The 13984-nt window shown below is 33.2% G+C and overlaps 1 protein-coding gene across 1 annotated transcript in view; it reads right to left on the bottom strand.

Annotated features, from left to right (window-relative positions):
• Positions 1-6016: 6016 nt before the first annotated feature.
• Smp_194700 (putative cyclic-nucleotide-gated cation channel) overlaps positions 6017-13984 on the bottom strand; it is a gene marked incomplete at both ends in the record, with an annotated part of 29855 nt that continues 21887 nt past the window's right edge. Inside the window, 2 exons of the mRNA XM_018798825.1 lie at positions 6017-6660; positions 9354-9570. Coding sequence (XP_018650675.1) covers positions 6017-6660; positions 9354-9570 — 861 coding nt within the window. The remainder of the gene's footprint in view (positions 6661-9353; positions 9571-13984) is intronic.

Below are 13984 nucleotides of genomic sequence, written 5' to 3'. Positions count from 1 at the left end.
TTTAAGGTGTATATGCAGTTATTGTGGAGTCGATTTAGGATGTTGGCTGGAAAGCAAAGAGGATACAGAATAATTTTCCAAATTGTCAAAAAAAGTGAATAATGTAAAATAAACGTCAGGTTACCGTATGTTCGTATTTCTTTCTAAACATAATGGTTGGTAATTCACTGGAACACTTGGGACATTACCTGAAATTTTCAGACGAATTATTTCTACATTCTTAATTATATTTACAATACCAGTCGTCAGTATGTTAAACGAGGTCTTACGACACAAAGGAGACTTTTAATAAGAAAAAAACAGTTAGCTGTCCCTTTGTTACCCATGTGAACGCTCCGATAGACGAAAGTTCAGGCTTGAATAATGGTGAGTTTAACTGAATGGTTGTAGCCAAATGAGTTAGATAGACATTAATGGACAAGATAATAAAGCAATGTAAAAACCGAAGGCCCGTATGTCGTAGTAGGTTAACTAGCAAAGTACTTTAGGTAATAGTTCGGTACTTTTGGAAATTTAGTAGGACTCTTGGAAAAGTGAGAAAAAATAAGGTAATTGATGACAAGAGACATGGTGTACTGGTAAAAACAGACATTTATGATTCAACGTTCATCTTAGTTCAATTCACAAACATCTGACAAAATTACATACGTTGGGGTGAAATAAAAAGTAGTGGTTACCATTAAAAGCGGATTATAGCAATCCCGAGTTGTTCAGAGGACTGTACTTACGTGAGAACAGTTTCTATACCACAAAAAGCTTGAGCTTTGGATGAATGCTACTGAATATATATATTCATATAAATGACATTATTATTACATCTGTTTGAAAAAACCAATAAAAAACTTATTTTGAACCGACTAATAGTAGGATTTTTTAATTCCCTACAATTATGTCTGGAATTTGTGAAGACACACACTCTATCAAGGTCAAGGATGGCAGTTCAATGTCGTGCCAATGTATGACCTTCATCTTCATTATTCAATATTTCTTCGATGAGCGAGTACGTTTGACGTTATTGTAATTATATGTCAAGATTGTGTACTGATGGTATGATAAACGTGTTTTTCCATTTCAGAGAGTATATAGTGAATAAGTGGAGCTTGGTATTTTCACAAGTGTTAGGTGTTATAGAATACTTTCTAAAATCGTTTCCTCGTGGATCTGAGCTCAATATAGTATTTCCATAGCAACTGTGTTTATCTTCAGAGCTAATCCAGAAATACTTTCCTCACTCATTTAATAACCGTACCACTACTTATTAGCTCCCTAAGATCTCCAGTTGGGTATAACTCAGTTGCGCATCTTATAGTTGGTGAAAACTGAAAAATAAATTTTCTCTCATCCTTCCGGAAGCTTTAAGGATCGCTTCGAGTTGTGAAACAGGTTTGCCCAAACGGTCGGAAGGTAATCACTCACTGTCTTGATGCAATTAGTGGTATTATGACAGCTGAATTCTCTCGTTAATTTTGATGCCGACTCGATAAGTATAACAAGTGGCTAGTGTGTCATTAAGAGCATGATGCATCGATAAACTTTAACTTTGGTTGTGCTTCTTAGATTCGTTTATTTATTGACAAACTCCCTAATGTTATGTTAGGAATAGTAATAACCATTTCCACAAATATCCCGAATCGCAATTTACAGCGTTCGCAAATTATTGCTTCATCTTGAAGAAAACACATGGTAACTGCAAGTGTTTGAACAATGTGTTAAGCAAGAATTTCCGAAATAGTGCTATTTAAAGAAGGCAGAACTAGACGAGCACAAATGGACGTATTATATTTGAAATTTTTAATCCACACGCAACGAAGTGCAAAAGAATCATAAGTTGGTACAAATACCATAACCACTACAGTCTGAACGGGAATCCAAATTTTTGTGATCGATTGTACTACTTTTCTCTGTTTCTTTGTATGTCTATGCGACCATGTGCTAAATTTCGAATCTATATGATCGATAATATATTCTTTAGTACAAGAAATAACAACCGAATTCGGCTCATCTGGTTCCTGGAATTGTTTTTGATCAACATAACGGTTATGTGTATATAAATCATTAGTACATAGAATTCAAACTGTAGGTTTTCCGGCGTTCTTCACCACAATCCCCTCGGCTGGTCAGAAAGTCACTCCTAATAATAATAATAATAACTGTAGGTTCTGAACACTTCATATTCGAACTAAGAATTCTTCCTTTTTCATAGCTCTGATGGAGTCTCTTTAGCTACAGAATACCTAGCATTTCCATATTGGAATTAAAATGTTTCTACTCCCCCCTACAGTTCATCAAATGTTGAAACAGCGATGGAATGAATAGCAGCTTTTAATATTCTGACGAAATTTTCTGCATGGATATAAGAACAAGTGTGTCTGGAAGCAGTGAATAAACATCTGAACCCTTCACCATGTAACCAGGTAGTTACTGCGTCTGCAGTTAAATAGGAGTCATCATCAGTCACTTATACCATAGGAACCTTCTCCCGACTAAAAACGTCTCTTAAATCTTGAATTGTGAAGTCAAAATTTCATGAAGATGTGAAGAAAACATCAGATCACCTAGAAAAAGAAACAGTAACAACAAGTGCATAGTGTTTGCGGAGAAAGTAGCCACAATAATTTGTGCGAATTCTCTGTCAGGACTCAGAAGATACTGACCACACAGTTTACTTCGAAGGATGATTTTTCGACATATAACATTTCTCACAATTGTTTCCCGTACGATATAGATGTGCAATTATCTCCGGCCAGCAACATGTGAGCTTTCCGAAGGTCTTCATTTTCTCAACACTCAAGATGTCTTATTTCACTAAATAAAATCTCATAAGAGGTGTGTGAAGAATTATCACCTCTTAATACCATGTAGTAGGCATGGAGTCGCAATTGAATATGATCACCTCTACAGGAAGATTACCTGTCAAGTATTAGGTTGGATCCCTCCATCGGCCAAAAACCAGAAGGTAGTTGACGGTTGTAATAAGATGTATTTGTTGGTGATCTCGTGGTATTGAAAGAACACTTTCACCTCCAGGTTATATGATTAATGATCTGTAGTAAATAGCTTGTACATTCCAGACTTTAATGAGATAAGTGAGTAAATAGTTAAAGTACCCGAAATAGATCACTTGTCAAAAAGAAAAAATGTTACAGGCGAAATTGGAGCCTAGTTCTGCTCAATTTATCACCAGTCACTTTATTTCCAAAATTAAAAGCGTCGTAGATACTCTTTCATCAGAAACCTAAAATATTAGTTCAGATGTTCAATAGGTGCAGAAAAATCATATTCGGTGAATCAAATAAACTATGTGGAGCTAAAAACATTCATCTTGCCATTATTTCAAATAATTTATAAAATTAAAGATGCCACAAGTATTTGGAGTTTGACAACGCCCTAACCAGTAATACCTTTACAATCGAAGTACGCCAACTCAGTCAAATCAGAAGTCAAGAATGAAGAAGTTCGAAGATATATTTGGAAGGCTGTCTGTATGTCGAAGGAACGTTTTGTCTAAGCTGGCTTGTAGTTGAAAGGGATGCATAGCACGACGTAGGCATTCGTCATCTGGTGCAGATGAGTAACCGAGTGACTTCACTTAGGTAAGTCGAGCAAAACTAATGTGGTCAGCATCAAATATCGAAGATTCACAGAGCTATTGATTTTGGGGATTTATTCACAGCTACAAACTATTGGTACGACTTGAAATCCCCATTTCGGAAATCAAAATTACTTTCAGAGGATGTGAATATGACTAAAGACGGATACCATGATAAGGAGACCGTGTTTAAGAGCAACCAACAAACAAGAGATTACCGGCCTCATTAGTACAATACCGTATCAAAAGTGACGTAAGATTATTCCAAAAATTTTCTTTAACGGCTGCAATATTATTCCATGAAAAAAATCATTATTAAACTATCTAAACTTCAAGTACATTTTCATCCTATGTAGATAAACAATGTTTTTTTCTCATTTTATACAGTTAATTTGCTAAGTTGTACAAAAATAAGATTCTTTTTGTTTATCTAAAATCAAATGTTAAATTCCATTGACGGTTTATAACAAACTATATATCGCTTGTAACCTACTGTGAGAATCGATGACCATAGGTAACATTCAAATGTATTCCACCTTACAGTACTTTTATGTCCCGATAAGAATAAAGAATGGTAACTTTTAGGATCCATTTATAGACCAATACTATGCGTATATTCTTATCGTATAGTAGTTAAATAACTGAACTATTTATATTCATGTCCCCCTTATTATAAGCTTTGTTTTGACCTATGAACGTTTGTTATATGATCTACCGTTCTTGAGTTATCATCAGTCTATTGATTACTGTTCCCCCTATTCACAGCCACTTTTGGCTAAATCTTGTACAAATGTTATTTCCTATTTTATGGTACGATATGGTCTGTCTGTTTGGTATATAAACCCAGTATGTTTGAGAATAATGATTCATATTACAGAAGCTGAGATTGGTATTCTGGACTTAACTGGCTGGGCTAAGCAGAAAGTAAATGAATAAAACAATTACTGCCCGTACATATTTATGTAGATAATTACATTCAGTAGTCAATTAAAATAATTTAAAAATGATCTTTGTTTATTCATACATTGTCAAGGTCAAAATCATGACTGACCTAAAACTTCATACAAACAAATGAAGTAAATCATATATTTTCACAATTAAACGTCAATGTTGGTACATAAAAAAGAAAAAGAAAGAAAAAACAAACAAACGAAAAAAAACAACAGCAACAACATGTGGTTCTGTTATTTTTTAATTTTTCTTAGCGAAATTTAACTGTTCTGTTCAACCATGTAATAGTAGTTTATAGTGATAAGAAATAGAAAAGGGAATAAAGATGTCAATCTATGATCATTATCATTACTTATTATAATAGGGAAATCTATATATGAATGGGGGAAATGTATATTAAATAGGAAGAATATATATATTTAATGCCTTACATCAACTTAGCGACCAAATACTGTGAAACTATTCGTTCTAATTTTGGACGAACGTTCTTATATTAGGGGAAATGTATAGTTTATAAATATATTTCTTTTCAATTAGTTTATCATCATGGCTCTACATTAATATATATCTATATGATTCACAATAAAGGAATAACACTTATTGAGTAGATACGTTACGTAATAATTACATATAATGACATTTTGATTATTAGTTGAAAGAAAGAGGATCTATAATCATCATCAAAGTAATCATTCGAAAATCAAGCTGTTGCTACGTTGTATAATGTATCAAAGAAGAAGAAAGAACTAACAGAATATTTTGATCAATAATCAATAATATAGTAGTTATGTAAGAATCAAGAGACGAATGTAGAGAATAAGTAAAATACAAAAAAAAATACAAAAATGGAAAGAATACGGTAACCTCTATCTTAATCTTCACATCCATTATTCCCAATTCGTTTATCGTAATTACCTTGATAACACCCTCCTTTTATTACATATTATATTCACACACCAATCTTATTATTATTACTGTTACTGTTTATCATTATTATCTCAATTAACAAGATGAAATTCTCTTACTATGCATTTTATTCTCCCGTTTTTTTTTTGCATTTTCATTTTTGATCGGAAGGGGTTTTGTGGATATTTCAGCATTTGATGAGGTTATTGAAAACAAATTGTTCACTCAAATATTGTTCCGTTTTGAATACGGTAAACTGTTCAAAATATTTTGTTAGTTCTTTCTTTTCCTTTGATATATTATACAACATAGCAACAGTTTGATTGTCGAATGATGACTTTGATTATTATTATTATTTATCCTCTTTCTCCCAATTAATAATCGATATGTCATTATATGTGATTATTACGTAATGTATCTACTAAATGAATGCTATTCCTTTATTGTGAATCATAGATATACATATTAGGGTAGAGCCATAATTTGTTCGATTCGTTCCTTCTTTATTTGTCAAATGTCAAAATGGGAATTGTCATTATAAATACATATAAATATATATTCTTGATGAATCTATTCATCATCTTGTACAAAAGGTAATGTATCATTTGTTATATTAGATCCTAATGAACTTAATGATTCACGTTTATCATATATTGAAGTTGAACTACTATTAGATGTATTACGTTGTTTATGATTAATTTTTAATTGAATTCCTTGTTTTTGTCTTATGGTTTGGATAGATTTCCTATTATATTCTGATTCTGTATTCATCGGTAATTGACTATCATTGGTTAATTGATCACTATACTTTCTATATCTAGGACTATGATTATCATTATTATTATCTTGTACTAGGCATGATGAATTCATATCATATTCTTGTTCTAATCTAGTTAAACGACGTTTTAATTTAGCTTGACTAGCACCAAATTCACCAATTAATCTAGCTAAACGTGTTGTTAATTGATTCATTGTATTATCAATACGTTGAACACATTGTTCAATTGATTCTTGTTGTTCTTGTGCTTTACGTAATATATCTTCATCTAATAAATTATCTTTACGTAATATATCTTGACCACGTTGCATAAGTATTGTTTTAGTTTCTGGATATTCAGTTAATGCATCCCATAGATCATCTTTACTAAGACAAAATAAATCAGAATAACCAACAGATCGTACATTAGCTGATCGACGATTACCTGTTTTATTACCTAGAAGAAATAATTATAAAGAAAGAAAAACATTGTTAGGAGGGGTTTTGTTGGAGATTTGGTATTTTCATAGTTGAAAGCATGAGTCAATTGAAGCTAGACCACCAGGGAAAACCTGAAAGCACTGGACGACCGTTTCGTCCTATTGCGGGACTCCTCAGCAGTGCGCATCCATGACCTCGCCTCTCGAGATTCGAACCCAGGACCTACCAGTCTCGCACCAGAGCACTTAACCGATAGACTGTTGGGCCGGTATCCGATGGTTTTTATGTCTAACTTCAACCAATCTACGAAGTTGAGCAACCGTTCACCAATTGTCTTCAGTGAGTTGATATCTCCCAACAGACTTGGTTGAACACCACTGGTCACTGCTTCTCACTAGAACTCCTGGATTTACCCCTCGAGGTCATAAACACTGATCAGGTGATTTTATGATTGATCTAATTTATATAGTAACAGTTTGGTGATTTTAGAAAACGGGGTTTAAACCGACATAACCGGAGGTATTCAAACAAGTCAAACAAGTTAATCACTATACAAATGATTAATAACCCTATTTATGCATAAAAATTCCATTTGAATTTTAGTAATATTGTATTTTAAGTCAACTGTGACTAAAATGTAAGTCATCTTCTTCAGTACAAATGCAAAGAGTTGTGGGTTGCTTAACTCTAAATAAATAACAAACATATATCTTACGTATAACAGAATAGTTATGATTTATAGTAGTAAATAGCTTTTGGATATGAAGAGTGTGAAAATTTTCTAACTCGAAGTTTATCTATATCATGGGATAACTTTAAGTAACCAAAGGATGAAAATTAAGGGAGGGGAATAAGCAGCATTTTTGTCGTAGTGTGATGCTCCCACCCCCAGTAGTGAGTTATCATGATACCATTAACTGATGAAGTCGAATCCTACAAACCTTAAGGTCTGTGCGTTACATTTGGATAGATGAGTTAGCCTCCAGCAATTCATATGACTCATTTCAGTCATTCCATCATATTACACTAACTGATTGAAGTTATGAGTATACACCATTAGATGTCAACTCGGTAGTCTAAGAATTAAACGTTTGTCGAGAGACGATAAGTAGTACCATACTAGGAGGAAACTGTTGTCTAGTGCTTCATGGTTTTAATAATTGTCTAACTTGGATCAATTTGTGATATTGGAAATTTATCTACTCCCTAAAACATTGATGACTGTTTTTTTATAATATGCCATAGTACTATTGGGATGTTAGAGTAAATAAAAATCCTAAGATATATTTACTGTCAAATATTCTTGCTAATATCTTTATTAATTATTAACAAAAGTCAATAAATTTCTGATCAGTTGTATTTAGACAAGGAATTGTCTTTTAAAAGTAATAAAGATATAAATTATTGAACAGAAATTTGTTTCAAACTTTAAACAAGTATCAGTATAGGGTTGTGGAGATTGTTGAGTTTGCGATTGAGATTATGCATCGATCAGTGTTAGACTTGGATGGACTGGATGGCCGTTTCGTGGATGCTCACTGCTCACCAGTCCCATACTAGGACGAAACGACCATCCGGTTTCCCCTGGTTTTCAATGGTGGTCTAATATTGATTGATTCATGATCTCAATCAAAAACTCAACAATCTCATAATCCACTATTGATAATTATCATATACCCACTACTGATAAGCTTCGAGAGGAATTTCTCGGGGTTCTAGTAAGGAGCTGTGACCATTAGGTTCTAATCTATGTCGGATGTGAGTCAGTCAACCACCGTAGACAATGAAAGACAGTCGTGCAGTATCGTGGATTGGCTGGAGTTAGATATGAACACCGTTGAATGCCGACCCAGTGGTCTAGATGCTAAGCGCTCGCGCATGAGACCTAAGGTCTTGCATTGGAGTAGTGCTTGAGGGATCGTGGGTGTGCACTGTTGAGGCGCTTCATACTAGGAATAAACAGCGTTTCAGAGCTTCTAGGTCCTTAGACAAGTGTTTGAAGTTCAATCGTATCAGCGTATAGCTATATTGTACTAAGTATGGTTAATTGAAATTAAATTTCAATGATGTGTTCTCATATTAAGATTTTTAGAATTAAGCGGTTATCCTTTCTAGATCATGAGATTATTTAAATCGTATGGTAGGTTTATACACATATTCTGATATAAACTGTGATTGTTATATGTTTCATTCTTTCAGATAGAGCTTAACGGGAGAATACAGGGTACACGGTTCATGCTCTGTGAAATTCGTCAACATGAGGTATCTAATCAGAATGTTGACATATAATGGGGCAAAATTCAATCACAGGATTGGTTTTTTGGTTATTTACAAATATATAATTAATTAAGACTTATTGTCAATATCGTGTCAGATTTTTAAAGAATCCTGAATGTCAACAAACTGTTTTTCCCTCAAACGTTTAAATAGGTTTTCTACTGTAATTCGCTTTAATCACATAATTGATGAATTAACTATCATAAGTAAAAGTTAGATATTAACACTTTCCCAGAAGTAATTAATATAATTTTTCATAGTTGAAATCGTCAGCTAATTGAAGCTAGACCACCATGGAAAATCTAGAAGCAATGGACGGCCTTTTCGTCCTATTATGGGACTCCTCAGCAGTGAGCATCCACGATCCCGCCTCGCGAGATTCGAACCCAGGAACTATTTAGTTTAATTTATCAAACATAAAGGTATACTTACCAGCTATATTTAATATAGATATTTCACCGAATACAGAACCTTCACCAAGTGTAACAAATACAGTTTTACCATCTTCAGATACTACACTTAATTTACCACGTTTAACTATATACATTTCTTTGCCAATATCACCTTTTCGACATATATAATCACCTGGTGAAAATACTTGTAATTGAAGTTTAAGTACAAGTTCAACTAGAAGACCAGGATCACAATCCTAAAAATAAAATGGAACAGAAAAAGAATATGCCTATAAATATGTTTAAGATTTACTAAATGTAGCTGTTGTTAGTTTCTGTAATTTATCATATTTCACAAGTGTTATAATTGTTTTTGCTAATAAAGGACCCAGCTACTACTATTGCTTAGTATTCTTATACGACGACGCTCGACAAGACCCCAAAATCAGAACACGTTGAACAGGAACGAGATTGTATTCAAAATAACAAGGGTAGATGAACAGCACTCAATGTTTAGAAAAACGTTCATATATTTACTGCATATTCATAAGAAGCTTCTAAATGTTTGCCAGAGCTGATTGGTTTAGAATTAGCCAATCAGCGTGCTCCATCACGATCATGCACATAACGTACCTTAACCGGTTTATTTCCCGCTAGCAATAAGACTTCTACTTTAAGACAATAACTATAAGTAAATATTTGTTGTAACCTCTTTGAATATTTGCTTTAATCAAGTAACTGAATGTAGAAAGATGTTATACGCTTTAAACTTTACTCATACGAATGTAACTTGAGATAAACCTGTTGAAATTATGTTTAAAGGCTGCTTTTGTATGATTCTAAGCATGATCTCAGGTTTAAGAATAATATGGCTAAGTTTATACAAATGGGAATAGTTAAACATACAGTTCATGTAAAAGAATAATGACTTATTATTTAAGCCAGTTAGATAACTTTGAACAAGTTGACACTCTGCTATTAATCCATTTTTTGAAGAAGACATATATATATATCCTAGTGCAGATTAAATTACGGGTAACATCTACGAACTATTAATAGGTTAACATTATATATATATATATTCTTATTGTATAACTATCAAGTAACTATATTATATGTATATTCATATTCCTCTACTTATGAGTTTTATTTTGACCTATAGACTGTTATTATACGGTTTACTCTTCTTAAGTTATACCCGGTTTATTAATTGCAACCCCTCACAATCACAGCCAGTTTCTGGCTTGATTTCGTATAATTGTTATTCTCTATTTTATGGTATGATGTGGTCTAGTTGGCTTGTATATATTACCAAGTATGTTGGAAGATATGATTCGTATAGTGAAAGCTGATATCGACGTTCTGAACTCAACTGTCAGGGTTAGGTAGGAAAAAAGACTAATAAGGACGCTCGGTTGCTCATACCAGTCAATACGTTATTGTTGTAGCACTGTGTTAAGATTGTATAAATCGTATTCTGATTAGCGAATAAATCATGTGATAATTAGCCGAGCAAAAGTCACAACATGTAATTTACATGAGTTCATAAATATAGATATGGTTTTAAATAATAATTCGATCTATCTTACATTGTTTCTCCAGTTAGTTTATGCATGATTCAGTTTAAGACTGACTGTAGATTACAATATGTGATTATCATTGATATATTCTAAATAAAGAACATAGATTGAAAGATAAAACAAGAAAGTATGATATCTTCTAGATGAATCGTTCTATTTCTTGTATAGATTATTATATCAGTTCGGATGTATTTCTGTATTCAAAGAAGTAAAGTGAGATCAGATTCACTTGGTTTTGTTTATTGAATCTTTCCGTTGACATTTAGGACTGCAATTGATCAATCTCTTATTAATATATGTGCATACTGTCAGTAATGCCTCAATATTGCCTTAATTCACAAGCATGGTAAGCAAAGATAAATAGTTGCTAACAGTGGAATCCAGGACGCGCGTTTCGTTCTATTTGGGACTCGTCAACTGGATGTACCTGCATCTCAGAGTTGATGTTCACTCTGGGACTCGAACCCAGTGCCTTTGGATTCGAACGGCATCGCGTTATCCACCTATCTTCTGAGTCCCGATAGCCACTAGCTTGTGCAATGGGATGAAATTATAAATTCACTTGGTATTGTTTGTTTGAATCTTCCTATTGATGTTTTGGACTTCATCTGATAAGTCTCTAATTGGTATATGTGTATACTGGGTGTACTGCCTCGATATTGCCTTAATTTATAAGCTTTTGAAGTGAATGTTACTAGATTAGAGTCCCAGAGTGAACATCAAGTATGAAATACTGGAACATTCAGTGATACTGAAGGTTCTGGGTTAAGTAGCGCGTGAGGGATTGTGGATGCGCACCACTGAAAAGTTTCATACCAGAATGAAACAGCCGTCCAGTGCTTCGAGGCCTTCAATGGTGGTCTAGTTAAAATGGACTCATGAATTCAACCGTCAAATTATTACGATTTCCATAAACCCTCATTTTGACAACAAATTATTTTTAACGAACTAATAACGCAAATAACTCTTAAAATAATATCAATTCAAGATGAGATCTAGTAGTTTAAAGGTTAAGCTCTTTCTATGAAACTCAAAGGTTCTGAAGTCTATCACTCATGGTTTTGTAGATACGTACTGATATCAGGGAGTCTTATTCCTAGAACAAAATATATATCCAGTTTCTATTAGTTTCCAGTACTTGTCTTGTAGTGTGGTCTAGTTATATCCATATAAGTAGTATATGGCGATGGTCAAACATAGAATGTATTTCAGCAGAAAATCGATAAGGAAAGAACAGGAATGAAGCGCAATCGGTATGAAAATGCATGAAAAAAGAAATCAGAGAAGATGAACTGATATTTACAGAAGGAACAGTGAAGATTAAGACAATTGGTTGTTATTTTGCAAATTAACTGTTTACTGTATGGTCATCAGAATTTGATGAGATAGTCTGCAATTTGTGCTTAAATACATCCGATTGTTCCTAGTCATGTTCTTGTTCACCACAGTACATCTAAAACCAGTCCATAATATAAATTGTAAAATCCATGATAAATTTTAATTCTTTTTTTCTTTTTTCACTCTCGACCATTTCAATTTTTAAGGTCAACAATTTCAAAAAAAAAAAAACAAAACTGAGCAATTATCTTACAAAGAAAAAATAACAAAAATATCCATTAAAAGTTTTCCAAAATTTTTTTTTTGTTTTTTTTTAGAAAAAAAACAAAAAATGATTTTTTTTTGAAAAATTTCGATTTTGAAAATGAATAACTAAACAAAATAATTTTTGATTAGGGATTGTTTTGTCAGTTTCATTTAAATATTTCTTTTTGTTGTTTCTTTTCTTTTTTTTTTTAAAAAAAGAGAAAGAAGTGACCTTGATGAACTTTTATTCTTGAATTTAAAAAAACATTTATCATGTATCTTTAATGATATGCTATTTTCTCTTATTATAGTACATTAATGAATTAAACTAATAATTATCAGAAGGTGGTTTTGTGGAGATTCAATTGATTCATGATCTCAACTAGTGACTGGCTCCATGAAATATTTCTTGGAGTTCTAGTGAGAAGCAGTAATCAGTGGAGTTCAACCAGGTCTATTGTGAGATATTAACTCACTGAAGACATTGGTGAATGGTTGCTCAATTTCGTGGATTAGTTGAATTTAGACATTAATACCGTCGGATGCTGGCTCAATGGTCTAGAGGTTAAGTGCTCTGGCGCGAGACTGATAGGTCCTGGATTTGAATATCGAGAGGCGGGAACGTGGTTGTGCACTGCCGAGGAGTCTCACAATAGAACGGAACAACCGTCCAGTGCTTCCAGGTTCTCCATGGTTGATCTAGCTTCAATTAATTCATGATTTCAACTATATATAAACTAATAATTGTCAAACAAGGGTATATAAATAGTTAAAGCAATGAAATGTTGCGAAAAAGAAGAAATGCTTTGTTCTTTGAGTTGGATAATAAAATCAGGGAACTGATGATGTTGTTAAGAAGAATAATGAGGGTTTCAAGCATAAACTATTCACTTTAGCTACAAATGTTTTTTTCTCTCCATTTCACTGTCAAATGTATCATTGAAAATATTGACGAAATTATTTGGTAGTGTATTCATGAATATACCTTTAAGTAATTAAATCAATATTTTTCGAGATTTTCGGTGAGCAACTACTTATTTATTTCAGTTGAAAAATTAATTTGTATACATGTTTGTTGATTGTATTACTTGTTTATTTATTAATTATTAGGTAATTTTATAAAGTTGAGATCATGAGTCAATTGAAGCTAGACCACCATAATAAACCTGGATGCACTGGACGGCCGTTTGGTTTTATTGTGGGACTCTCCAGCAGTGCGCATCCACGAACCCGCCTCATGAGATTCGAACCCAGGACTTAACCGATAGACCACTGACCCGGCATCCAACGGTGTTAATGTCTAAATTCAACTAATCCACGAAATTGAGCAATCATTCACCAATGTCTTCAGTGAGTTGATATCTCACAACAGACCTGGTTGAACTCCACTGATTACTGCTTCTCACTAGAACTCCAAGAAATATTTCATGGAGCCAGTCACTAGTGAACATATGATCATTATCAGAAGGGGGGTTTTGTGGAGATTTTAGTAATTTTATATAGTTGA

The sequence above is a fragment of the Schistosoma mansoni genome, chromosome 3, assembly GCF_000237925.1.
Source record: "Schistosoma mansoni strain Puerto Rico chromosome 3, complete genome".
Classification (NCBI taxonomy): Eukaryota; Metazoa; Platyhelminthes; class Trematoda; order Strigeidida; family Schistosomatidae; genus Schistosoma; species Schistosoma mansoni.
Note: the sequence above shows the minus strand (reverse complement) of the source record. Positions and strands in the feature narration are given on the sequence as shown.